At 41.7% G+C, this 23,507-nt stretch overlaps 4 protein-coding genes across 9 annotated transcripts in view; 2 read left to right on the top strand and 2 right to left on the bottom strand.

Annotated features, from left to right (window-relative positions):
- Positions 1-1,414: 1,414 nt before the first annotated feature.
- On the bottom strand, positions 1,415-9,488 carry LOC139620787 (protein Wnt-7a). The gene is made up of 4 exons (XM_071476661.1): positions 9,088-9,488; positions 8,296-8,522; positions 5,241-5,512; positions 1,415-3,160 (listed from the first exon to the last, which is right to left on the bottom strand). The coding sequence occupies exons 1-4, from the start codon at positions 9,156-9,158 to the stop codon at positions 2,678-2,680; spliced, it is 1,053 nt and encodes a 350-aa protein (XP_071332762.1). The 5' UTR covers positions 9,159-9,488; the 3' UTR covers positions 1,415-2,677.
- A 721-nt stretch (positions 9,489-10,209) lies between these two features.
- fbxw12 (F-box and WD repeat domain containing 12) lies at positions 10,210-14,154 on the top strand. The gene is made up of 10 exons (XM_071476660.1): positions 10,210-10,407; positions 10,520-10,557; positions 10,727-10,893; positions 10,996-11,120; positions 11,610-11,816; positions 11,911-12,075; positions 12,248-12,455; positions 13,179-13,360; positions 13,488-13,618; positions 13,820-14,154. Exons 1-10 carry the CDS (start codon positions 10,306-10,308, stop codon positions 13,917-13,919), a joined length of 1,425 nt encoding a protein of 474 aa, XP_071332761.1. The 5' UTR covers positions 10,210-10,305; the 3' UTR covers positions 13,920-14,154.
- ptpdc1b (protein tyrosine phosphatase domain containing 1b) lies at positions 13,972-22,240 on the bottom strand. Of its 3 annotated transcripts, XM_071476657.1 has the most exons (11): positions 22,111-22,240; positions 18,594-20,295; positions 18,027-18,114; positions 17,401-17,566; positions 17,135-17,215; positions 16,895-17,013; positions 16,680-16,817; positions 15,541-16,568; positions 14,919-15,101; positions 14,689-14,799; positions 13,972-14,571 (listed from the first exon to the last, which is right to left on the bottom strand). In XM_071476657.1, the coding sequence occupies exons 3-11, from the start codon at positions 18,070-18,072 to the stop codon at positions 14,437-14,439; spliced, it is 2,007 nt and encodes a 668-aa protein (XP_071332758.1). In that variant the 5' UTR covers positions 18,073-18,114; positions 18,594-20,295; positions 22,111-22,240; the 3' UTR covers positions 13,972-14,436. The 3 variants fall into 3 exon arrangements, with proteins under 3 accessions (XP_071332758.1, XP_071332759.1, XP_071332760.1); XM_071476658.1 differs by lacking the exon at positions 22,111-22,240 and having other exon boundaries at positions 18,594-20,542; XM_071476659.1 differs by lacking the exons at positions 18,594-20,295; positions 22,111-22,240 and having other exon boundaries at positions 18,027-18,546.
- The window catches only part of LOC139620784 (protein bicaudal D homolog 2-like), a 43,621-nt gene continuing 42,285 nt past the window's right edge, over positions 22,172-23,507 (top strand). For 3 of the 4 annotated variants that reach the window (XM_071476654.1, XM_071476653.1, XM_071476652.1), the window contains exon 1: positions 22,172-22,697. In XM_071476654.1, the coding sequence (XP_071332755.1) occupies positions 22,458-22,697 (240 nt within the window). In that variant the 5' untranslated portion in view covers positions 22,172-22,457. The remainder of the gene's footprint in view (positions 22,698-23,507) is intronic. The other variant, XM_071476655.1, reaches the window with a different exon arrangement.

The following is a 23,507-nucleotide window of genomic DNA, read 5'->3' as shown; positions in this document are numbered from 1 at the left end:
AAAGTATCCACAAAAACCTGTGGGTTTTAAGCTTGTCATTCAAATGTTAGATTACTACAGGTGGAAATAAAGAAGCGACACATATAAAAGACTGTTTTTGTTGTGTTCATGAGATGATGTGATGTGTGTCTCGCACACAAAACCCCAGTTTAGGTTTAACCAGAGCTTTTTGAGCAGCTGCCTCTTCTTATGCGTGAGTCTTTTGTATCAATATTATGAAAGCTGAAAGCTTTTGTGAGACAAGGACAAGCCTCTATTATTATCCCCTTCACACCCTTTTCTCTTTATTCTGGGCAGATTATCACTGCCAATGACACATGATATGGCTAATCTACTGTAAATTAAACCTGAATTCTCGTGTGTTTCAGCTTATTCAGTACAGGAAAAATACCCACATGGAATTGTTCGAAAACACAGCACAGGTGAAAAACTTTACAGGCTACATTTGTCAATCGCAGGAGATTATTGGGAGCAGGTTTTCCGTCAGCACCTCCAGGCCCGTCTCCCGACTGCACTTCCAGGCCAATGAGAGTGGAATCTGTAACGACTGTGGGCTTTAGCATCGTTAACATTTCCCTGACACATTGGCCGGCCTCTCTTGGAGACTGCCCCGCATTTTCTCTGCTGCACTCGAGTTGTTGTAGCAACTAGTGGCCCAGGAGTGAATGAAGCAGATGTGCGAGTCATCTATCACCTGACAGCTCCCACTCCCCCGACTGAGCAAGTCATCACCGTGACAGTCTGCCCGGCCAGTCTCATCAATTACACTGGTACCCTACCATTAGAGCACAAACACGTTTCTCCCTGGACACATTCAACTGCTTCCCAGTCTGCAAGATGGGCCCTCAATTAAGCCTGAATAACTTTCCCCTCTCAAAGAGCAGATCTCTTTCTGTGGGTGAGTATTGCTCGCATTGTACTTGTAGGAAAAGGCCTTTGAGAGCTGATTTATCTCCATGGTGACCATATAATAATTGAGAACATTTATCTTTATTTTATGACACTTCACAAGTGTCTGATGATGCAAACCACTGCACAGCTACTATTGATGAAGATTTAACTTAATGTTCATCTGAAAGTAATGACTCTAGCGCTTAACTGATTCCTATTTAATGAGCCATTAGGTTAATTTATGGCATAAAGTTCAACAACTCTATTTTACAGCTTGTTTATGGCGAGAAAATACCAGCAGTTTCTTTCTCAATTTTCCATCTTAGTTATGAGTAATTTGTGACTGGCCATTTACAGCACATTACAACTGTTCAAGTATGTTTTATTCTTGCAATACTATTGCAAAACTACATAGTCCTCATGGTTTGTTTTTCCTTATTATGTGACATACTCATTTGTTCTTTGGTTATGGTCAGAGTGAGACTTAATGAATGAGGAAGCAATAAAGGAAATCATGTCTTGCTAGTGTTATTCTGTTCCTGTATTCCATCAGTAGTAGTCATGAAATGCAGTAAACACAGATGTTTGAACACAAGACACATATAAACAGTTTCTATCACTTACAATTTACAACTATGGCAGTGACAGCAGGGGCCAACTTACATATATCAGATATTTTTTTCACAAGGGTCTCAAAACAGGTGTCAGGGTCAGAAGTTGACATTGAATATGCAAAACATATAAATAAGACATTCATATAAAAATAGGCTTTTACAAAATATACTCTATTAACCAATATTTACCAAAAGTGGAAAATGTGCCCATGTTTTTGATCAGTGAATAAGTCAAGTTAAGCTAAATGAGCTTGAAGTCAGCAATGCCATTGAAGACAGTCAGTAGAGCGGACAGCCTTCTACCTCAACAAGTGGGATTCTCTAGACTAGCAGCAAACAGAGGGAAGACAAACTCATGAGAAGGTCAGAAGGTCAGTGTGAGTAGCCTACAGCAGTTTCATCTGGAACAACATTATTCTACAATACCACACGTTGTTCCAGGCAGATTCAAATCCAGTGTGTTAACCATGGACAAGTTTCAGTTGCCTTAACAACATCCCAACATTTAGTTACTTTTGATCCAAAATGGACAAAATCAGTAGTTTTTTTTTAATAGAATAAATTAATATTAATTATTTTCATTCTCTAAATACAGTATGTTAAATATTCCAAATGGTTGTGTCATTTCATCTGTACACAGGGAGTGAGAACTACAGCAGTGCGTTCTGCCCAGCAATCACATCCACCATAATTCATCTGCATTAGCAAAGTCCAAACAGTCAAAATTTCAGTACATGTCCATATAGCTTAAAGTCTTGACACTTTGCCTTGGCGACGCACACTGTGGCCACCCAGTCCCATATGCCACGGTGCAGTTTTTCCCTTAACAGCGCTTTGCCACACTGTTTCCACACTGCACCCCAACCAATACAACAATCCAAGAAGAAGAGTGAAGAGCTTTGTGTGCAAAAGAATCATGATGCCCCATCTTCAGCTTACTGTATACACAGTACAGTAGTTCCTCATTATGTATGAAAAGACTGCAATAACAGCCTTCTTGTTAAGTTTAACAGTTCCAGTTTGTCCATGACAACACAAAGATATGAACACACACGTTCCCATACATCATCACACGCACACACACATACACACACACTCAAACACAAACACACACACACACACACACACACATGCACTCACACACACACACACACAACATCCAATAAATATTCTCATTTGCATGTGTACACCTCTGTCCTCTCGCTGCAGGTGTTGCACTTAACGTAGCAGCACCACAGGAACTTGCAGTTGCACTGCCAGACGCGGGAGTACTGGTGTGTGTTGTATCCTCGACCACAGCACATCAAGTCGCAGCCGCTGATGTGCTGCATCATAGTCTTGTTACACACCCTGCCCTGTGTCCCCAAGCTCCCCGTCACAGGGTCCGCCTCGCAGTAGTTAGGCGACTTGTCTATGTACACCAGGTCTGTATCCATGGGCTTCCGGTACGAGTAAGGCTTCTTGATCTTGAGGAATTTAGGGCGCTTGTTGCGGCTGGCTTTCACCGGCTCCACGTGCACCGCATGGGCATACTTCTCCTTGAGAATGTAGCCAAGCTCGCGGAACTTGGGAAGTGTAGTCCAGCAGGTTTTGGTGGTGCAGGAGCCTGAGACACCATGACACTTGCATTCCAGTCGCATGTTCTTCTCCAGGATCTAGACACACAAAAACAACTTAGGAACATAGTAACAACTGGCAACTATAAAAACACACTAGTGACGAGCGATTGTTGTACTCTTGTGAATGAGAGCCATACTAGATCATTAAAACCAATTGTCATGTACTGTGCTATAATAAGGGTTTTTTTGTTTTATCAGTTAAAGAAATACAATTATGTTACGTATTTCAGAATTGTTGTTGAATTCAAATTCATGCAAAGTCTACATATTCTAAAACCTGGTGTATTTCAATCCACGTTTTAACACTGTGGCTTCAAGGCAAGCGACAAAAGTGCAACTTACAATACAATAACAATGTGACTGACAAATACACTACAGTTGGGGATTAAATACAACCCCGCCATATAGCAGTGTGATACCATATACACAGGAGCCAAAATAATGTATCAGATTTCAGGCTCTGTGTGTGTAGTTACCACACACAACATACAAATGTCAAGAGTGACTGTATAAGGCGCCGAGTGACTGGGATTACTGCTAAACCCTGAGCTGATGACAATGAGAAGAGCCATTGACTGAAACTGGAATTTTCGTTCCCAACAAGGTCAATTGCGATTTCCCTTTGCTAAAATGCTCAGTGTTTGGTCTGCGATATGATCTCCTCCAGCCAGTGACAAGATATTTATGCCTCTGCGCTCTTGGCAAGTAAGGTGTAACAATAAAACCCAAATACAGACATGAGAACAAGGAGCAAAAAAACGACTTTCCCCCGAGCAAACCACTTCATAAAACCCTTGGCTTCAACTCTCTAATCCATCAGTTGTCCTGTGACCAACACTTGTGACAGCCTTTGTCCTGACGTCTTCGACTAGGGAGCTGTGACCGGCACTCCTGCTCAGTGTCACTGCTTTTGATTAGCATAAATAAAGGAGGAGGGGGGTAGCTATCAAAACAGAGAGTCTATTTATTAGCAGGAAGAATGGGAAAGAAGCAAAATTGCTCAAAGTTTGAATTGAACACGTATAGTCTTTTCCCTGAGAGGCAGTTTAGCCATCCAGATAAGCCAATTTGAATTCATGGTCCTGAAACGCACATAGAAACTCATTCTCAGCACAATTGTGTGCGAGGAGGCTTTTCAGCCGCCGTGTTGGACGTGTTGGTTTTGTGAATGAGGCTATTTTGGCACAGTGAGATAGAGAGAGGGGATATGAGTTAACTTGGGCAAAGCTGTTTCTTTATTCTTCACTAACTCCAACCTCACTTCAGCTGTTGGACACATTACTCCACTCAATCTCTAACCTCTAGACTTACTGGAGTCTCTTTGCCACTCTGCAGCATTCTGCAGCCATGCATGAAGAAAAGCAATCAAACACACCATAAAAGTATCCTTTCATGTTTAATTTGTATTCTATCGTACTTTTGTTTTCTCTGTTTTTTGTTGCGATGCCCCTGTAACTTTTCCTTAGAATTCAGCTTTTGTCAAAGAAAAAAAGCTTACCGTTATTTTACGATTGTCTGGCAGTAAGCATTGCCAGTGGCATGGCATATAAAATCAATTATCACTTGCTGAAGATCCAATTTGGACTGAATGCCTAATGGTGTGATTAAAACTGTGGTTACAGTTGCGGGTGCAGTGCATATAACTACACTCTTCTAAACAAACGTAACCAAACAGCAAACACCCATGAGGTGCACGTACAAGCACACTGCACCTGATGTGGGTTTATGATATTAGAGAAATTGTGGGTGGGGATTGTTATAAAGGTAACTGTATACTGTCCCAATGGTGCAAAGCATGGGGGGACAGGGCTAATGCCTTTTTGTACAGTGTCAATCTGTTTTCAGAGCAGAGATCTGGGTTGTAATCAAACCCTGCCACTTAGACAGCTCTTCCCCTAAAGGCAGCCTTTTATTCCTCTGCTTGTTTCATCTTGGCCCCATTGCCCAGATCCTTGGCAAGGTTCACCCACACCACAGCATGGCGGAGACTGTTAACAGGGACTTAGACCAGCCTTAGTCTAGTTCTAGTCCACCACCACATTTAGTCCTCTCTTGTATTCTCTGTGTCTTTTTTTAATGTGAAGATGTGATGCCAGTCCAGGTGCCGATCACTTACCTTGCGTCCCACCTCATTATTATGGAGGTTCATGAGTGTCCTTGCATTCTGTTTGACCTCCCGAGCATCGATAAACACTTTAGAGAAGCCCAGGCCGTAGTTGATGTCTGCCGAGCAGCCTCCCCACTTCCAGCCTTGGTCTTTACTGTAGAAACCCTGCTTCTCCTTGTCACAGCTACAGTCGCTCAGGTTACCCTGTGTACAGGCGGCGGTAATGGCATGGGCCACCCCTGCTGCAATGATGGCGTAGGTGAATGCAGCCTCTTTGCTACCTAGAGGAGAAGGGGGAAAAAAAGTTGATGAATAAAATGTAACTCGTTTAGATTTAGATTTAGTGAAATAGAGAATGTCATGGTGTTTCACCTCCACTTTTAGGGGAAATACAGTAAGGATTTTTAAATAGGAAAAAGAGATTAATTATTAACGGTGTGTGTGCTTACATCACAATCTTACTGACATATCACTCAAGGGCTGCAGTGTTTTGAAACCCGACCTGGAGACTGTCCTGTCCGTGAACCAAAATGGCTGCTGGCGGTATAGTCAACAAAGCAGCATGAATAAGAGGGTTGTCGGCAAGGAAGGGCTATTGATCCGCTCAGAAACTGTCACATTCTGTGTAAACTCGTAAGGGACTGACATCAGAATCTTCATCCTGCCGTTATCTCACCCAAGTCCGGCTAACAAATCATTGACACACACACGGAAATATCGACAAATAACTAAAGGTTAATCTGACAGGACTCATAGAAAGATCCTGCAGCAAAGTTCTCGAGTCAAATTAGAAGGCAAGAAAAAAACACTCCGAAGAGAAAATCTAATATATCTTATTCAAAGCCAGAAATAATGCAAACAAGGCAATGCTTTTTCCTTCTAATACAATGTCAAAAAAGCCCACAATGTAATATGTGCATACTCATAAACATGATCACCAAGTTTTCATTTTCAGAGCTGTGATTGATTATCATGCAAACAGGAAACTGTTGACTACAACATCCATCATATCTAAGTGTAAATAAACTCCTCTTGTCTCTGTTTGTGCAAAACAAACATTATACCTTCTTTGTGCTTCCTCCTGCCACCCGCTTCACTAAGTAAAGCTGCCATGTTTTTGATAAACATCTTGAATGTGTGCCCTTGCCATTGAAAAAAGAAAAAAAAAACTCATATTGAGGCATCAATTATGTGGACGTTTTTATAGACTTGATGGGCTCTGAGCCAAAAAAGAAGGTGTGTCAGTTCTGACTGCACCGTTGTTAATTTTTCCCCTGCAGTTCTGAGAGCATGGGTTCACCACAAGAGATGGTATGAATTCTTCATACCCTTGTAATGAGAGGTGGAAGATATTAAAAGGAGACTGGACAAAAGCCTGTGTAAGTTAAACTGGGAGTGTCAGCTCACTCTTCTTCTGCCACGTTTTCTTTCTCTTTCATCTCTGCAGTGTCTCAATGTGCTGCCTCTTTATATGGTCCTCATCACATACGGTTTAGTGCAACTACAAGGTTCAAGTGCAAACTTAGTTGAAGCCTAAAATACTAAATGGCTCAGTGCTGACGCACCTTGTGTTACTCCTAAGCATTATGTCAGTTCACTGGTCATTCCTCCCTTTAAGAACAATTGCAAGCTACACAGCTCCGCTCAGAAGGGGCATCAACAATGGCATTCATTTACAACCATTCGCCCTCTACGCTAATCTGATCAGTGAAACCAATCTATTTGGTATGGCTGTCCAAGCCTTAGACTTAAACTCCTCTCTTGGAAACACAGCCCAAATCTCTTGATGGGCTAAAACTTTTCATTCATAAAGGAACAGATTGCCAAACACCACTGTTTTCATTTCAACAGTATGAAGAGATAATCCTTTTTTTTCCAATAGCAGCATGCAAGATGGCCTCAAACAGCTGGTCCAAGCTATTGACCATTGTGTTAAAGGGTGTTTGGATTTTTTATTTTTTTTAATCTACTCCAATAGCTCTGGTTGAAGTAAAATATTTTGAAATGTATGTAAGATTTGTATAAAATTGTTTTACAAAGTCACCTCTGGTTATCAAACTCCCTACAATGTAGCCATAAAGGTGTCATTAGAAAAAAATATCATTATACTTCATTACACTTTGTTTAAACCAGGTCTTCCTGGTATTGGTACCCTCAATATCTGACAGTCTTTAATCCAGTTTGTCAGTTTATAACAGCCGAACAAAAAAGCCGCAAAACTCCCAGACATCATTTCAGCATTGCCATGTTCATCCTGTCTTTACAGGAGACATTTGTCCCAGCAGGAGCGCTGATTTGGACTTACTTGTTTCTCTAATTTAGTACTTTCAAGCCCACTTTACTCTTGGCTTTTCCCCACTGTAACTTATACCCGTGGTAAGATCTACAGTCCTTACAGTGGGAGCCACAGCACCCATCACTAGACGGGATAAAGACCAGTGAAAATGTGTCTCCAGAGGCTCTGTCAGGCTGAAAAGAAAGGCTGCCAACATTCACAAGAGCTTTGTTACAGTGCTGGCTTCAGAAACCTTTTATACATGCTCAGAAAGCCCTACTCAATGAAAAGTCTGGAGCAAAACTAGGGCTGATGTAAATGACACTGCTTCCTTATGGGATGCTCCCTATACTATAGACGAAGAAATGTAAAGCAGATGATTTACTTGCAGAAGAAATTTGCCCAGTGCGGATTTTGACTGCGGAGCAAGTGCACCAGCTATATGATTATATTTTGCGAGTCATAAAGACAAAGGATGGATGTCAAAGTCAAAACTGTCAGATGTGGGGTTTTTTTTTTTTTTCCAGAGGGCATCACGTCATATTTTTAACTTCTTGATAAGCCAAAATATATTCAAATCGTGCAGTTCTCTTTGAACGTGTTTTGTAAATACTGACTGTTTTCGAGGGGAATCGCAAAAGAAGCCACAGTTCAGACTGGTTACATTTTACGCGCAACGCGCACAAAGACGCATCCAAGTGCGAGGTGACTGACAAAAGTTTTTGTTAAATCAGCTGCTGGAGAAATAAAAATCAAATTGTAAACAAACGTTAACAGACAGCAACATACCCACTTTCAACTCTTTTCCGAAGACTGTCCTCTCTCCAAGCGCAGAGCAGTTCCAGCGCCCGTTTTTGAACTGAAACTGACACTCGTTGATGCCCATTTGGGCTCCCTCTCCGATGACGATAATGGCATCGGGGCGACTCTGACAGATAATCCGTTGTCTGGGGGCCAAACCGGGGATCTTGTTACAGATTATGCTCGCACCTAGGGCCACCACCGACGAGAAGCCACTGTGAATGGAAGATGGATAGGACTGAGAAAAAGAAGCCTTCAACTATTTCTTTTTCTCCTCTAATGGGCAAAAGTATCTGCACTTTTTCTTTATTAACTGGTGCCTAGATATTTAATATTTACCTGTGGAAACTGATACTTGTCAGGATAATTGTATTTTAACACTAAAATGTATCCTTAAATCATTTGTTCCACTTTAGATTAGATTTTATAACATGTCTAAAACAGCCCCATAAGAAAAGCGGTGAGTTATAGGCTGCACTGAAGTTGCAGGTACTCTGAATGATTATGCCAGTATGAGCTCTGCCGAGCATTAAAGATAGGCTAAAATAAAGGAAATGCCGTCAAGTGATAAGCACGCAGTTGCCACGAGTCTAACAGAGATAAGTTACGCTCTTGTCTAAACGTTTTATTTGTCATGTATAAAGTCAACAACCTGCTCCGGAGCTACTACGGGATACAATCGGCGGGTTTGAAGGAGCAGCAACAGATAAAGGTTATTGTCTTTCGCGTTGGAGAGTAACGCACAGCAAACTAAAGAGAAGTCAAATGTACGCAGCTCACCCAATTTTCAAATAAACGATTCCCAGACAAAGCAAAACTCTTAAAATCCAGCGTCGCGTTCTCCGACTCATTGCGGCCCCGCTCTCAGTTTCATGCAACGATCTGCGGAGCTGATGAGTGACTTATGAGCAACGCTTCTTCTCCGATCGATCACGGCCCAGGTAACTCCAGCGGAACTCCAAAATGACGAACAGCATCAAAAACTAGTGCAGCTCGGAAACTCTCACAAGTTGCCGGCTATAGGGTATCATCCAAACTCCCTTTACTTGGCCCCCTTTCACTGGGCCCTCTTGTCATTGCGAGGGTGTCACAGGTAACCCGTGGGGTGAGCAAGTGCGATTATCTCTTTCTCACAGTTCCTCTGCAACCCGCAGGTCTTGGCTATATATCTGGCTCATCTATCTGGGGCGTGTTCACAGGAGACATGGGGCCCTGCTGAAGAATCCCGCCAGGGCTGAATCTCAACACACACACACACACACACACACACACACACACACACACACACACACACACACACACACACACACACACACACACACATACACACACACACACGCTCCTCTGTTGTGAATTCACCTTGACTGATTGGGATGGCTATTTATTTGGTTATTAAGTGGGTCAGGGCCCAGTTTAAAGTTACCATAAGCTTTTATCCTCCGGAGATGTCACTTGGTTTGCTTCACTAGAATTATCATTGTTTTTTATAATAATATAATATAATAAAACTAAACTAAGCCAAGTAAAATGCACTGATTTCTTTTTTTTTTTTTTTAATTATTTGAATTATTCCCTCAACAACAACAACAAAAAAGACTCAGACTGAAGAATACTCTCTCCTAGTTTGCATGAGGTTCAATCACAGAACTGAAATTCAACATATGCATTTGTGTTCTTTAGGTCTTTTTTTTTATAGTCAAAGGAAGAATCCATCCACTTCTCACTTTTATAGTAGGAATATGAATGGAAGTGGTGCGCGGTACCTGCAGTGCGCCTCTGTCCTGGTCGCCCCTCTGAATCACCGACCTTTTATTATGGCGTCATCTGGTGGTGCAAACTGGGCTTTGCAGGCAAAAAAAAAAAAAAAAAGCTAAACAACCCACTCCGCTTGTCCCTGTATTCTTTCCGTAGCTTGGCCAAATTTGGTACAGCCTATAGACGCTTTGATGCACTGTAAAGAGGTTATTGGTGAGTGGGTGCGAGATTATTCACGTCAGCATGGACCCCCATCACCCGCAATACTTGATCGGCGATTGCCTTATTCATATTTTTACGTTCCTAACCGAGGACGATTTAATCATTGCCTCACATGTGTGTAAGGTAAGGAGTGTCCAACTTGCGGAAGTAGCCCAGAGACAGATCTGTTACTAATGAAATACTTCACAAAAGTGTCTCACCTGCTGTGTCTGATCATACGCGCATATATTTTCAGCACTGGCATGAAACTGCAGACGCTCCTTGGTTATGGAGGTGAGCTGGCTGCGCTTTCATTTCTGTCTTTTCCAGCGTAAATATGACATCCAGTAGGCTGGACGATGCACAAGTTAATAATAATATCTGGTGTAATGGGGTGATGGAGCGGTTGAACCCCCCCGAGATCAACAACAACAACAACAACAACAATTCTGTTTCCCCTCAGGAGGCTGTGTCTGCAGCGCTGGACTTTCTGTAATCTTGCAGTGTTGGGGGGTGAACACGGGAACCTCTCCTGGAAGAGATACTTCCTGCGACGGTGCCACTTAGAGATGAATATGACGACAGGGAGGTCAGGAGGTTACACCTGCAAAAGCCTCAGAGGACACACAGGTATGCTCTCTCTTTCTCTCTCTCTCTCTCTCATACACACACACACAAATACACACTGGAACCCCCTTTACATGACTTCATCCCATGTGCATTGTCCATCAGGCAGGGTGGTAGGGTTGGTGTACCTGCAGGGGAATTCAGCCCAGCATCCTGACCTCCGGAACAGCAGATCCACAGTCTGCAGTGCCTCTACCGATGGTACAGTTCGAGCATGGAACATCCAAAATGTCAGTGCAACACCTTCAGCATCACCATAGCTGCTCAGTGGTCTTGTTAATAAATATTTCTAGCAGTGCAAAATGTTTTATTGTTTGGTTAAAGATTGGTTACTGACTTAAAATGTAGATTTTTGGAATTTGTTTGTCATCTGACGTAAAATTGGACTTTTGACTCTTATGTAAAACTCAACATTGTATGTCACATGCTGTCAGCCCTCATCAGTCCTTATCTCAGATGCCACAAAGTAAAGTGAAAATGTTTTGATGTGGGCTTACTGCCTTCACACCTTTTATCTACACTAAACCCGTGATATGTACTGCAATCATGTGCGGCTGAAAGCCACATGTATGCGGATTACAGCCCAGCTAAACACTATTGAAACAAGCGCTCTCCAGTGGTTCCCCCCTACTTGGCTGAAAGTTGCAGACCACAGCAATAAACTCTCCTTCTCAGGCCACTTACCTGATATGACAGTTTTGGGGTTTTTTTTGTCACAGGGTGAGCTTCTGTGGTGCAGTCCTGTGCAGAGTCCTTTGACGGAGATTGTAAGCGATGAACAGCACGACGTTGTGATCACAGCAGACTCCACAGGCCTCGTTAAGACCTGGCAGAGCCAGACTGGCCAGGAGATGGCCTCATTTTCAACAGCATCTCCACACTGTACATTACTCCAGTACAATATCAACAACAACTGGTTTCTCACTGTAAGTAACCTCACAATTTCCTGTTTTGTACATCCTAAAGTCATTTTTCTTTTTTAAGGAAAGTAACACATGCTTCTGCTTTTATTTCTTCCAGGTTGGGACCACTCAGGGAACTCTGTGTACACTTGCTGATTCAGCTTTGACTAAGAAGTCCAGCATGATGGTGTGTGACACCTTTAAAGTCAACATACTCCTAGTTTCACCCGACAAAAAATGGATTGCAGCTGGTACCAAGGAAAATGATGATTTAAGTCCAAAGGTATGTCCTTTTGTCTTTGACAGTCTGGCTTCATGTTTGTTTTCCCTGCCCTGGTCTATTCTTGTGCATTTTCTTTTACCACATTACCTCTGCCCACATATGTGTTCATAGATAAGAACAATGAAGCATTAATACACATTTAGTTGATTTCTGTTGTTTGGTTTGTTGCCAGGTGATTTACACTGACAGTTTGACCTCTCCGCCTGAGGACGAAGATCCTCTGTACCAGTCTGTGCCAGTCACTGGGTGCCAGGCTGCTGTCTTCATACCCACCCAGCCTGCCAGACTGGCCATCATCCACAAGGAGCGCTCAAACAACAAAGCCCTCACTGTCTTCGATGTCAGCATTAAAAAGACTAAGTACAAGTCAGAGATCCAGGGTGAGGACAGAGATATGTGTAGATTGATTTGTAGTATGCTTTAGATCTGACACTGAATCTTAAAATAGAAAGTAGATAATATCAGAGAGCTGGTGAATCATTCTAGTAAAACCCACTTTTAACCGCAGACACCGTAGAGAGCAGCTGCTCATACAGGAACTGCTGCATGTGATCTATTTGTCATTGTGTATTTTGCTTTTTTTCTGGTGAATGACTGACATGCCGTCACTTCAAGACATTAGTAACACAGCAACACTTGGAGTTTAATTAAATAAAAATGTTGACCTATTTTAGATCACTTTTAGTGCCGGCTCCTCAAAATTAGAAGAGAGCGAGGGCTTGTTTCAAGACTCAGTATTATTCAGTGATGTGCAACAGAGAAATCAAAAAAACTAACTTTTTGAATAAGTGGCCAGAGTTTTCTCAAGTGGAAAACCTGCCACACCCAGTGTAGTTATTACTATTTTGACATACATGATTTAACCCCAGTTGAGTGCGACAAGTTTGCACCTACTTTTTTGTCAAAGATTATTCTGGGAAATGTAAGAATTTGAATTAGATGTAAATTAAGTTGACTGAGTGAAAGTTGATACCACAAAATTTTAAATGGCAACTCACCACTACAGAATAAATCATTAAATACAGTTTGGGGGTTTAAAAGATGGATTTTCCCTCAAAAGTTTGGCTTTTGCCAGTATAATTTTGAATTTCTTCTCATATTAGTCCAGCAGGTGGAGTCCTCTCCCTTGACACTGAACACCAGGTCCTCACCCATCCTTCTAGAGGCTAAAGACAGCAACTGCTTAGTGCTGGCGGCTGACGAGGAGCTATGGGTCTACTCTCTGAAAGGAGCCCTACTGGCTAGCTTCAAAGAGCATGTCATGCCTATCTCCTCTATATGTTTGGTGGGCTGTTTTGTCATTTGGATTTCAAAGAAATATCCATGTGCCTGTTGAAATAGTTTCTTTTATAGAGTACAGTATACTCTCTGTGTGTCTGAAAAGAGTTTTTCGTGTGTCTTCACATTGACAGGATAGTTTCCGTGTTGTGACAGCATCTCAGGACCTCTCCTTACGAGTACTGACATGGAAAAAAGACAGGGACAATGGGTTGACTCTGGAGAGCAGATACCACTTACTGGGAGGCTCTCACACAATGTCCAGGTACTGTATCTCTCTGCTGTATTGACAGCATCCAAGTCAGCATCAGTAGTATACCCATAATGCATCTCATTCCTAACAGCCTGACTACAGGTATTTTCTCTGAATTTGATATGATATAAATAATACCTGATATTTGCACCATCGTTATGTTCCCTTTGTTTACTAATCTTGTGACTTTATGCTTTGTGCCCTGTGTTCTAGAGGGTTCACTCACGTTGCCTGTGACTACACCAGCATTGTGGCTTCAGTAGAGGGGAAAAATGGGAAAGACGTCCTAAAAGCATATTATTTTACCCACTGAGCATCGCTGCCACACAAAAAAAGTGCCTGCACGCAGTTTCCAAAACCCACTGGACGGAGGAACATTTGCTTTAATTATGAACTGTTGGTCATATACTGTGCTAAAAATTATGATGTTCTGTATTTACAAAAAAGAGAATGTAACATATAATATAGATAAGAAACACTATGTTGTAGGAAAGGCATTGATACACTGTGATACAACATGCTTGTAGATAAAATGCTCTGTAACTATGCTTTTGGAGCTGAGGTATGTCAGTGTTCAATGTGACCTGGCTTAAGGCATAAATTGTTCTTCCTTATGTTGCCTCCACTCACTACTCTGGTAAAATGGTACTGAGGCAAGTTAGTTATGTATTAATGGAAATGAACTACATACCATAAATGTTTATATTTAGCCCACATCGACAAATTATTTATCAAATAATTATGTCAGAAGGCACAAAAGCATCATTTTCTCTTTCATGTTTCCACATGGAGGTTCCGGCAGTGCACCACACATACATGACTGGGAGTTCCTATGGTAAAGAGAAGGGAGACATAGGCGCCTCATCTTCTTCGATGGCCTTGCATCTAATGTGCTCAAGGACGCACTGTAGGACTGGAGTCATGGACTCGTACACTTTGCTCCCATCCTCAGAGCTATTTTCCATCTGTTCAAAAGCAAAACAAGATTCTTAAGTTGTCGAAACATCAATCAACCAGTGATGAGGAAATGAACTGAATTGTCAAAGTATACTGCAAACAATTAGATGTATTGTTTTTCTCACCCATGTGAAAGCCTTGATAGTGCGATTCAGGAAAGCATTTTCAACCTCTTCTGGTATAAACAGCATATGAGCCATACAATCTAGTATGCAGGTTAATGTTTGTTTAGGAGCCTGAGAAAATGTGACAAGGAGAGTAAAGCTAAAAAAAAAATTAAAGGTTCATTTTCCAGGTTTTTCACTGTAGTACTGCTGTTGTTTCAAACGTAAATCAACACAGAGTAGCTTCTGACCTGGTCAAGTGTATTGAGGGCAGTTTGAGGATCAGCGTTGTCGGGGTTCAGGGCTTTGGCATCCTGAATGGAGATGACTGGCTCCTTAAGCTGCTCCAACCATGCCCACATGAGCCCAGTGAGGATGAAGGGATCTCGCTCCATGCACAGCCTTTCCCACGCACCGCCTTGGTTCAGCTCTGCCTGCACACATTCAGTCATTTTAAACCCTGCTTTCCTCTATGTGAGTGGGTCAACTTTTTCAGACACAGTGCCTGCAACTTGTTCTGAATTCTTATGTCATTATAGCATGTTACGGACATGGGTATCTTTTTAATACTACCAACAAAGATAGAACACAGTTTAATTTATTAATTCATCATGTAGCAGTCACTGTATGGATCTGTGTGTGGGTTAGGGGTGCGTTGTTGTACTTTACTTGTAATTCTAATGTCGAGTCAGGTCAGATTGCGCCTTTTAGACTTGGACCTAGGCAATAAAGCCTTTGTTGTGGCTGTGAATAGTTTTTGCATAACGTCTTTGTGCTGGACACATTCAAAGCACTGCATAACTTGTGATGCAATCCTACACACATGGTCTCATTTCTATAAATACCATTACACCACTGGTAGGGGTCAGTTACCTGCCAGGTGAGGACTTTGCTCTTGTGCTCTTCTTCCCCATCAAGAAAAAGATCCACTGCCAGGGCCTGTGCAACTAGCAACCTCCTCGCATCCAGGGACAACTCTGACTGCAGAGTGATGAAGGGCACCTCTGACTTCTCTGAATGATCCTCGTTTTTACCTTGAGACTTCATTTCATTCATTGCTAACTCTCCCCTGCGCTCTGCCTTCCATCTGGACAGCATGCTACCCTTTTTGGTAGCTTCATTGTTCCCCATGGACTCACTACGTTGGATGGTTTTCCGCTTCATTTTTTTCAGCAAAATGGATCCATCTTTATGGTTTTCTTCATTCTTGAGATTCCACAATGAGCCTGTTGAGCTGTGTGAGAATTCAGACATGTTGTTATTCGAACCCTGACTCTGGGATGGAGGGAGAGCGGCCTCGGATGGGGAGATGGTCATTTCAACATTATTTTGGGACAGGGATCCGAGAGGTTGGGTGAGGAGATTGAGCTGTGAGCCCAGTCGTCTCAAGTCGGACTCACTGTAGCTCAGACTTTTGCGGTGGTAGAAGATGGGTGGCTCGTTGAAATGTCTGGGTAAGGAGGGTGTACCTGGTAAGCGGGGCTCCTTTGCAAACACTTCAGGGCCCAGCTTCTCAATGACGCTGAGAGTCATCTCTATGTCCTGAATATCAGGGGCCTCCAGAATGTCCTCCTCGATCACTTGTCGATTCTCTGCGATGTCCAACAGCAGTCTAGACACTAGCTGGACAATCTTTGGCAGGTACCTCAGCTCCTTCCTCTCATAGCCATGCAGTATGTGTCTCTGGCGGTTCAGGTACTGAGAGAGCGTGACCGGGTTGAATCGAGGCTCTGCACAGGAAAACACACTCCTCAAAGGGGCAAGAAACTGGACAAAATGTCTGACACAACGCAGCTGACCTCGGGTTTGGATAGAACCAGGGCGTTTAGCACGTACATATACAATAGCCTGGTTAGCAGTCATCCTGGTAGAATAGGCCAAGAAACATGCTAACAGCACACCTGGAGGGAAGAACAGGGAAAGCCGTCATTGCATGTTAGCTTGTGCAGTTGAAATATCAGTCTGTCCTGAATAGTCTAAAACTCTTCATACACCATTCCTTATAAAACTACCTGTTCTGCCGAGACCAGCGTGACAGTGAACCGCTATCTTTCCCTCCTGCAGAGCGAAGGCCATGACCTTCACCATGTCCAGCACAGTGGTGAGATTGGCCACTCCATAGTCACTCCAGCCGAAATTGTAGAAATAAACTGAAATGGTAAGATGTTTTCAGTTACACATTTGCAACACATCAGATATATGAAGAATTATTGCATAAAGCCCTTACTGTTGTTTTCCATGAAGACCTCAGGGCGGTATGAGAAGCCACTCTCTGGCTCTAGAGGGTTTCCACAGCTGGCATGTTCGCCAGGTATCTGTAGGTTGATTACTGTTTTAATACCATAACTTCACACACACACACACACACACAGAAAGAGAGACATGTACACTTAGTCATTGTCATCTTCAAAGTAAGATGAATAGTCAGGAAGCTAATGAGATTCCGTAAAACAAATATTTGTCATACCTTGTGAATTGATCAATAATGTTATATTTCTCAATGATTTCTGTTGAGGGTCTGGACATAGCGAGAAGATTATCAGTAACCCTAAAATAATAGAAAAGAAAATTAGTGGCATGTAAAGTGCAGAATAAATGCATTTTTAGTACAACTCACACTACTACAAAATATTTAAAAAAAAAACATTTGACTGAAATAGATACTTTTGTAGAAAATTGTTATGTTTTGTTGTTCTATCACAACTACTACTAAAGTAGAAGAAGCGGGTGTACCAGGATGAGTAGAGGCCTTTAATAGCCTGTTGGTCATCACTCCAATAACTCGGGCTGTCATACTTGCAGGCTTGACCTCCACAGCCGATTGAGCACTGCATATGTCCAGGGATGACATAACGTATAGCTTCTCCTACTATTGTGTACTTCGCCCTGGGAGCTGTGACTGTTATTGTTATTATAGAGGGGAAGAAAAGAAGGAAAATCTGATATTACACAAATAGTCTTTAAAATTGTAAGCAATATAATTGACGACATGATCATTGTATTTAGTTTAAATTTTAAAATGTACATTGAAGCTGCTATTATTACTAAAATCCTATGAGGAGTTTTAAATGCTTAGTCCAGCACAAAGACTCCATCAAAGCTAGGTAGGTCTAAATAATTAAGATCATCAGTGGTGAGGGCTCACTTAGAGGTGTCTAATCCCTGTCTGTTGATCCAAGTCTGCCACCAAGGCATTACAGTAAAAATAGCTACTCTTTTGGCACATTTGAAATACATTTTAACATTGTATTTTGGTAAATTATAAACCTGTAAATATAGGGTTGTAGCCAACCAACTAATTGACTATTAGTTATTAACAGATACATTTTTCAGATATTGTTTTCACCAATCTTACTTACGGTATTCCATCAGGGCTCCACCTCTCGTCTTTGCATGGAGTGCCATATGAACAGTCCCTCAGACTGACATCCACAGTCATAGCAGAACCTGGAAACACATATCTGCCTTGTTACACCATATCATATACTCTATCTTATGCTAAACAAGTGGCGCAGATGGATTTACTTTATGCCTGAAACACAATGCTGCGTAAACAGTTTCTGAGTCTGGAAAATGCCATTCACAGATAACCAGTCCTCTGCATTAAATTTGAGTTTTTTTTGTCCGAAACTGTGTGACCAATATATGTAGAGTTAGAGTTAGAGAGAACCACATACAAATACACAGCTTGATCCAGGATCAACATCATAGATCAAGCAGACATAATCCATTTTAAGGGATTTGGTATCTGCTACTCCTCTTTACCTCAGGACCTCATCACAGTACAAAATTCACGATCACTCCTCTAATGTGCAAAAGAATCAACTTTGAATTAGCCATCAAGGAAGGAAATACAGTTAATCTAACAATGAATTCAACAAAATAAAATGCATTCCTTAAAAAATAAAATAAAAAAACATACTTACCTGTATTAAGTAAGACGAGCTGTTTGTGATCACCATCTCAGAACACGAATGGCTCACAACTGCAGTTGCCAACATTTCTGACATCAACCTCAACCGCTCTGACGTTGTCTTTCCCTCTCTAGCTCTGTGGAAAGTCAATCCTGTGGCCTCACTTGATTTGATTCGTCTCAGATTATCTCTGTGTAGCCGGGTGGGGCGACGCAAGTATCCTGTGTGCTCCTTGGTGGAAACCCATGTATCTCACCAGGATGACGGATCAAGTATGGGTAAAATTCACCTCAAGAATGTGTTGAAAATTTGCAAAGATTGTGTCCTTTGTAATTGCCTTCATGCACAGGTTCCTCCCTCTGCTCTGGGGGGAGTGCAGTGCTATTCCTGACTCCTCCTGGATTAGACTACTAATCTTATTACTGTACGGGTATAAAATAGAGCACCCACTCCTCAACAAAAACTCATACTATAGCCACATCACCACTGAGTCCTGCTAGACTGTTATGAGATACAATGACTAACAATAAATACTGTTTATTAATGCACATATTGACAACAGTTAACATCTGACCAACAATTCACCGGAACAGATTCTCATCATGTTGACTCAATTGATTCTAGTCATGCCTATTGTTGTGGATAAATGCAAATAGATTTGAGATTTTTGTCATGAGAGAGTTCAGAGCATTTCTAAAACACTACTTCACTCTTCTACGCTGCTGCTACAAATAGTAGGACCTCAGTGACATAGCAAGTAGATAAAATTTGATTGGCTTACCTTGCACCTTGCTAAAGCTGGTTAGGCAGGGAGAGATCAGTTTATGATGTACAGCAATTGGAGAGACTTAAAAGCCAATAATCCCAAAGTGATGCTGTACACCTTTTTAGACATCAAAAACAGGCACTGAAAAAGGTATAGGCATATATTGTTCTGCTCACACAATCACCATATTCTGAATTTAGATGTGGATATAGCCTAAATAACCTCAGAATGGATTTCTGTTAGTTGTCATTATGATGTGGACAGGGGTTCAGATTTCTGCTTTTAACATTGCAGAAATGTTTGGATTCTTGCATTATGATTAAATTAGGCAACATACAAAAATACAAAGCTAAATGCATGACATGTGGTGGTAGGATAAGATGTAGGTATGTAGGGTAAGACCCAGAGTAAATCACAGGCATGTGATTTTAAGGCATATCTTACCAGTCTTACCATGACAAATACAGAGGAGTGCAGAGACAAGAGTCAACCATAGATGCTGGGATACGATTCTGAACTCTCTTGAGCTATGGTACAGTGTGAAACAGAATTAATTAACAAGACAAGAAAAAGCACACCAACATTTTATAAAACAAATGAAGAATAGGCTAAAGGAGTCACAACAACACGTTAACATCCAATTCTAGTTCTAATGAGGTTCTGATAGTGTTCAGAGTTTGAAGATAGTTTGTGACTAACTTTTTAATTTTGTGAAATGTTGTGTTTCCTGTTGTTTTAATTTGTTGTTTGAAATGTTGTGTTTTGCACCTCTGGGCCATCAAGCAGACATGTAATATTTTAGATTTAATGTGTAAGAACCACAAAAATAATAGTTGTCCTTCAGCCTCATGTCCATATTCTTAAAGTTCCCTCACAAAGGCCCTGCTTCAGCCAGACAGCTATGAGGAAACCAGCTGTGTCACAGGAGTAGTCAGGAAGGCAGGATATCTGTGGAAGCAATACCACACTGTAAAATACTCCATTATGAATTGGTACATACAAAATCTTATTTGATTAAAATTAAGAAAATTAACTTCATCTAGCAAGCAGGTAACCTTATAGGAACGTTCGTTAAAGGTCAAATTTTTCGCAACCTTTAGGGAACATTCCAGGAACGTTCCAGGAACATTCGTTAAAGGTTTAAAGGTTAACCTTTAGCGAACGTTCGTTAAAGGTTATTCCGGTTCCTCAGAGAACCGTCAGAGAACTTTCAGGGAACGTTCCTTCAAAGTTGTCTTAAAGTTCTACAAACATAACCTTCCAGAAACGTTCCTGCAACGTTCGCTGCTTGTGCGATATGAAGCCTCCTGACGCCTCAGGTCATCTGGTTCAGGTTTATTCAGTGTTCCCAGAATCAGAACCAAGCAAGGTGAAGCAGCTTTTAGTTTCAATGCTCCCCATCTGTGGAACAAGCTTCCCAAACACCTGAGATCTGCTCAAACTGTCAGCTCATTTAAATCAGGGCTTAAAAGCTTACTATTTGCTGCAGCTTACCAATAAATCACATAATTCTCTGTTCTTAATGCCTTTTATCACTGCGGCACTTCTTTTAAAATGACTTATATATTTTTTCAATTTTATTTATTCAAATTTGTCTTTGTTGTTTTTAATGTTCTAATTTGAATGTATTTACATGCCTCTGTAAAGCACTTTGAATTGCTTGAGTCCGAAAGGTGGTACATACATAAACTTGCTTTGCCTTGTCTTGTCTTGCCTTCTTAAAACCCTGTTAGATATCTTACAATTTCTCTCTCTTTTTTTTAATTTAAAAAAAAAAACTCAGATAGATAGAATTCAGATAGAAAATATCATCTTATTTCACATTTTCTGGCAGTGTTATACGGAGTCGTATTATCTTGTTCAAACTCTTCAAGGAAAACATATTTCCACTAAGTGAAATGTTTATTTCCGCAAATCGGATTGACACTTTTGATCCTTAAATAAAAGTTCTTTTTATGCAGAACAAATGGCTCCTATGATTGTAATGTCTATTTCTGAATTGTTAATGCATTAATGGGGGCCCAAGGAATACAGTGGTTTAGCTGGGTGGAGCTAATTTTATCTCTATATATTATTATATATATATAATGTTAGGAAGAGAAATATTTAACATTGCGTCATATTTTATAATGTACTATTAGCGACTAAGATAGCGGACCAAATGTGTGAATACCGGTGGGCTACTTGTCGACTATGCAATGCGTTTATCTGTAAAGATTAATTCATGATTTTTTCCGACAGATGGCAGCAGATATACAAGTGTCAACCGCTTCGGAGGAGCCTTTAACCGGTCTATCCGTTCTAGTTCTATGAAAACAAACCGCTCGGGCAGTGATTTCCGTGCTCCACATAAGCAAATAAACAAAGCCTAATGGGAAATGAGTTCTCTTCATGGTGTCGGTAGAGCAATGTGAATGACTGCCCGTATCACAAGTACTACATTTCCCAAAAACCACTTCCGCTCTTGTAGGAGCTGCCCCAGCTGGTTGCGTAGGTGCAAACGGACCGTTCAGCTGTTTCAAACCAGCCGGTGTCCGCAGAATGAAACTACCGGAATAGACGCGACTTTATCTTCAAAATAAAAGACGTAAGTTTAGATATTTTTGGAAAATATCACTGCGTTTTATCAGTTTACATACTATCTCTTAAAATATACATTGTTCACATTTCAGTACGTAAATAAAACAAAATAAAGCTGCACCCTTGCATGGTCTGACGCATATTTTTTTTTGTCGACAAACGTTTTATTTTGAAAGTACGAACCAGACATTGCATATCCTGTCTCGTCTTGGCAGTTGGTACTCCTGCTCCGGCGCTATCGCTCCGACAAGCCGGGGGAGAGGAGAAGGAGACGCAGGATATCTGCGATGGAGCATTAATAAGAGTCCACGGCGAGCTCCCCCGTCGGAGATAACCGATCACAGTCATCTACATGACCAAAGAAACAAGACCGGCTACGAGAAACGCAAGCGTAACAATCATGCAATTTAAATACAGACGAATTTGAGCAACAGCTTCTTCTTCAAGGTTACACCGCTTGAAGACGCCCCAACATCCCCCTTGTCGCAGATCAGCTGGCGCACGTTGGTTGATCATCGCCGGTGCCGACCATGTCCGTGGAAGAGCAGGGATACCCCGACGGTATGCTGTTGCTGGAGGCCGGGCCCGAGTGGATGCGGGCTGAGGTCGAGCGTCTCTCCCGAGAGCTGAGTGAGACCACGAACGAGAAGATCCAGGCGGCGGAATACGGGCTGGCGGTGCTAGAGGAGAAGCAGCAGCTCAAACAGCAGTACGATGACCTGGAGATCGAGTACGAGGCCGTGAGGCAGGAGCTCGACCAGTTGAAAGAGGTAGGCTGTGTAAAAAAAAAAAATAAATAAATCGCAGAACATGCCCAAGAAATTATAGTATTGTTATAGGCCTTAGGTATCCACCCTAAAACCACAAACCTTAGGCTGTATGTATTTTGGGGGTATCCCTAACTGAGATGATAAATATTGAGTTTTCATTGCCCTTGCCATTTTTATTGTATTTGTATGTTTTCATTACTACAATATCCTAGACCGGGGTTTGGTTTGCTGTGACATTTGACAGACGTCAGCCATAAAACAGCTCTCTGCCTCGTACAAGGTCAGAACTGCAAGATGAGGACGGGATGCTCCCTCTGTAGGCTGCTCCCCCACCCCACCCCATCTTCTGTGTCCCCCCCCCCCCCACTGCACTGCCACCTTTATTTATTTATACAGCTCTTATGGCCCCTTCTTCAAGGCATTCCTGTCTGACTCACAGCTAGTCTATGCCTGGTGTGTTTCCACCCCCACTTCTGTAATGTCTTAATCAGGAGTGGATCTGTTAACTGTACAGGTATGACCATTATTACAGGCGGTGATCTGCAATACTTTTGCATGTGAGTGTTTGGTATGGGACATAAAAAGTGATCTGTAGCATTCATTTGTATCCTGTATTTGATTTGTCTAACTCTACTCTTCAGAGATATTTTGACTTTTAAAGATGACATTTACATGTTGAGCTCAAACATATACAATTGTAGTATATGTTTGATTGGCATTACTTATCTTGTCAATGTGTCTCTCAGCTGGGACAGGCCCTCCTCTGTGAACAAGAATTACTAGTTTAGTTGAAAGGGGCGGGAGTGCGTT

This window comes from Trachinotus anak, unplaced genomic scaffold (genome assembly GCF_046630095.1).
Source record: "Trachinotus anak isolate AG129_WGS33_773 ecotype Australia unplaced genomic scaffold, CSIRO_AGI_Tana_v1 ptg000004l, whole genome shotgun sequence".
Taxonomy (NCBI): Eukaryota; Metazoa; Chordata; class Actinopteri; order Carangiformes; family Carangidae; genus Trachinotus; species Trachinotus anak.
This window is presented reverse-complemented; position numbering and strand designations above follow the sequence as displayed.

Coding starts and splice junctions, on each gene's coding strand:
- ptpdc1b (XM_071476657.1), bottom strand. CDS start 18,072: ATGGCACTCCATGCAAAGACGAGAGGTGGAGCCCTGATGGAATACC. Junction 17,014..17,134: donor ATTATTGATCAATTCACAAG/GTATGACAAATA, acceptor GTGTGTGTGAAG/TTATGGTATTAAAACAGTAA. Junction 15,102..15,540: donor GCAAAGTCCTCACCTGGCAG/GTAACTGACCCC, acceptor GAATGTGTGCAG/GCAGAGCTGAACCAAGGCGG.
- fbxw12 (XM_071476660.1), top strand. CDS start 10,306: ATGGACCCCCATCACCCGCAATACTTGATCGGCGATTGCCTTATTCAT. Junction 11,817..11,910: donor ACAACAACTGGTTTCTCACT/GTAAGTAACCTC, acceptor TATTTCTTCCAG/GTTGGGACCACTCAGGGAAC. Junction 12,076..12,247: donor ATGATGATTTAAGTCCAAAG/GTATGTCCTTTT, acceptor GTTTGTTGCCAG/GTGATTTACACTGACAGTTT.
- LOC139620787 (XM_071476661.1), bottom strand. CDS start 9,158: ATGAGTCGGAGAACGCGACGCTGGATTTTAAGAGTTTTGCTTTGTCTG. Junction 8,523..9,087: donor ATCGTTTATTTGAAAATTGG/GTGAGCTGCGTA, acceptor TTCCATTCACAG/TGGCTTCTCGTCGGTGGTGG. Junction 5,513..8,295: donor CGGAAAAGAGTTGAAAGTGG/GTATGTTGCTGT, acceptor CTTCTCCTCTAG/GTAGCAAAGAGGCTGCATTC.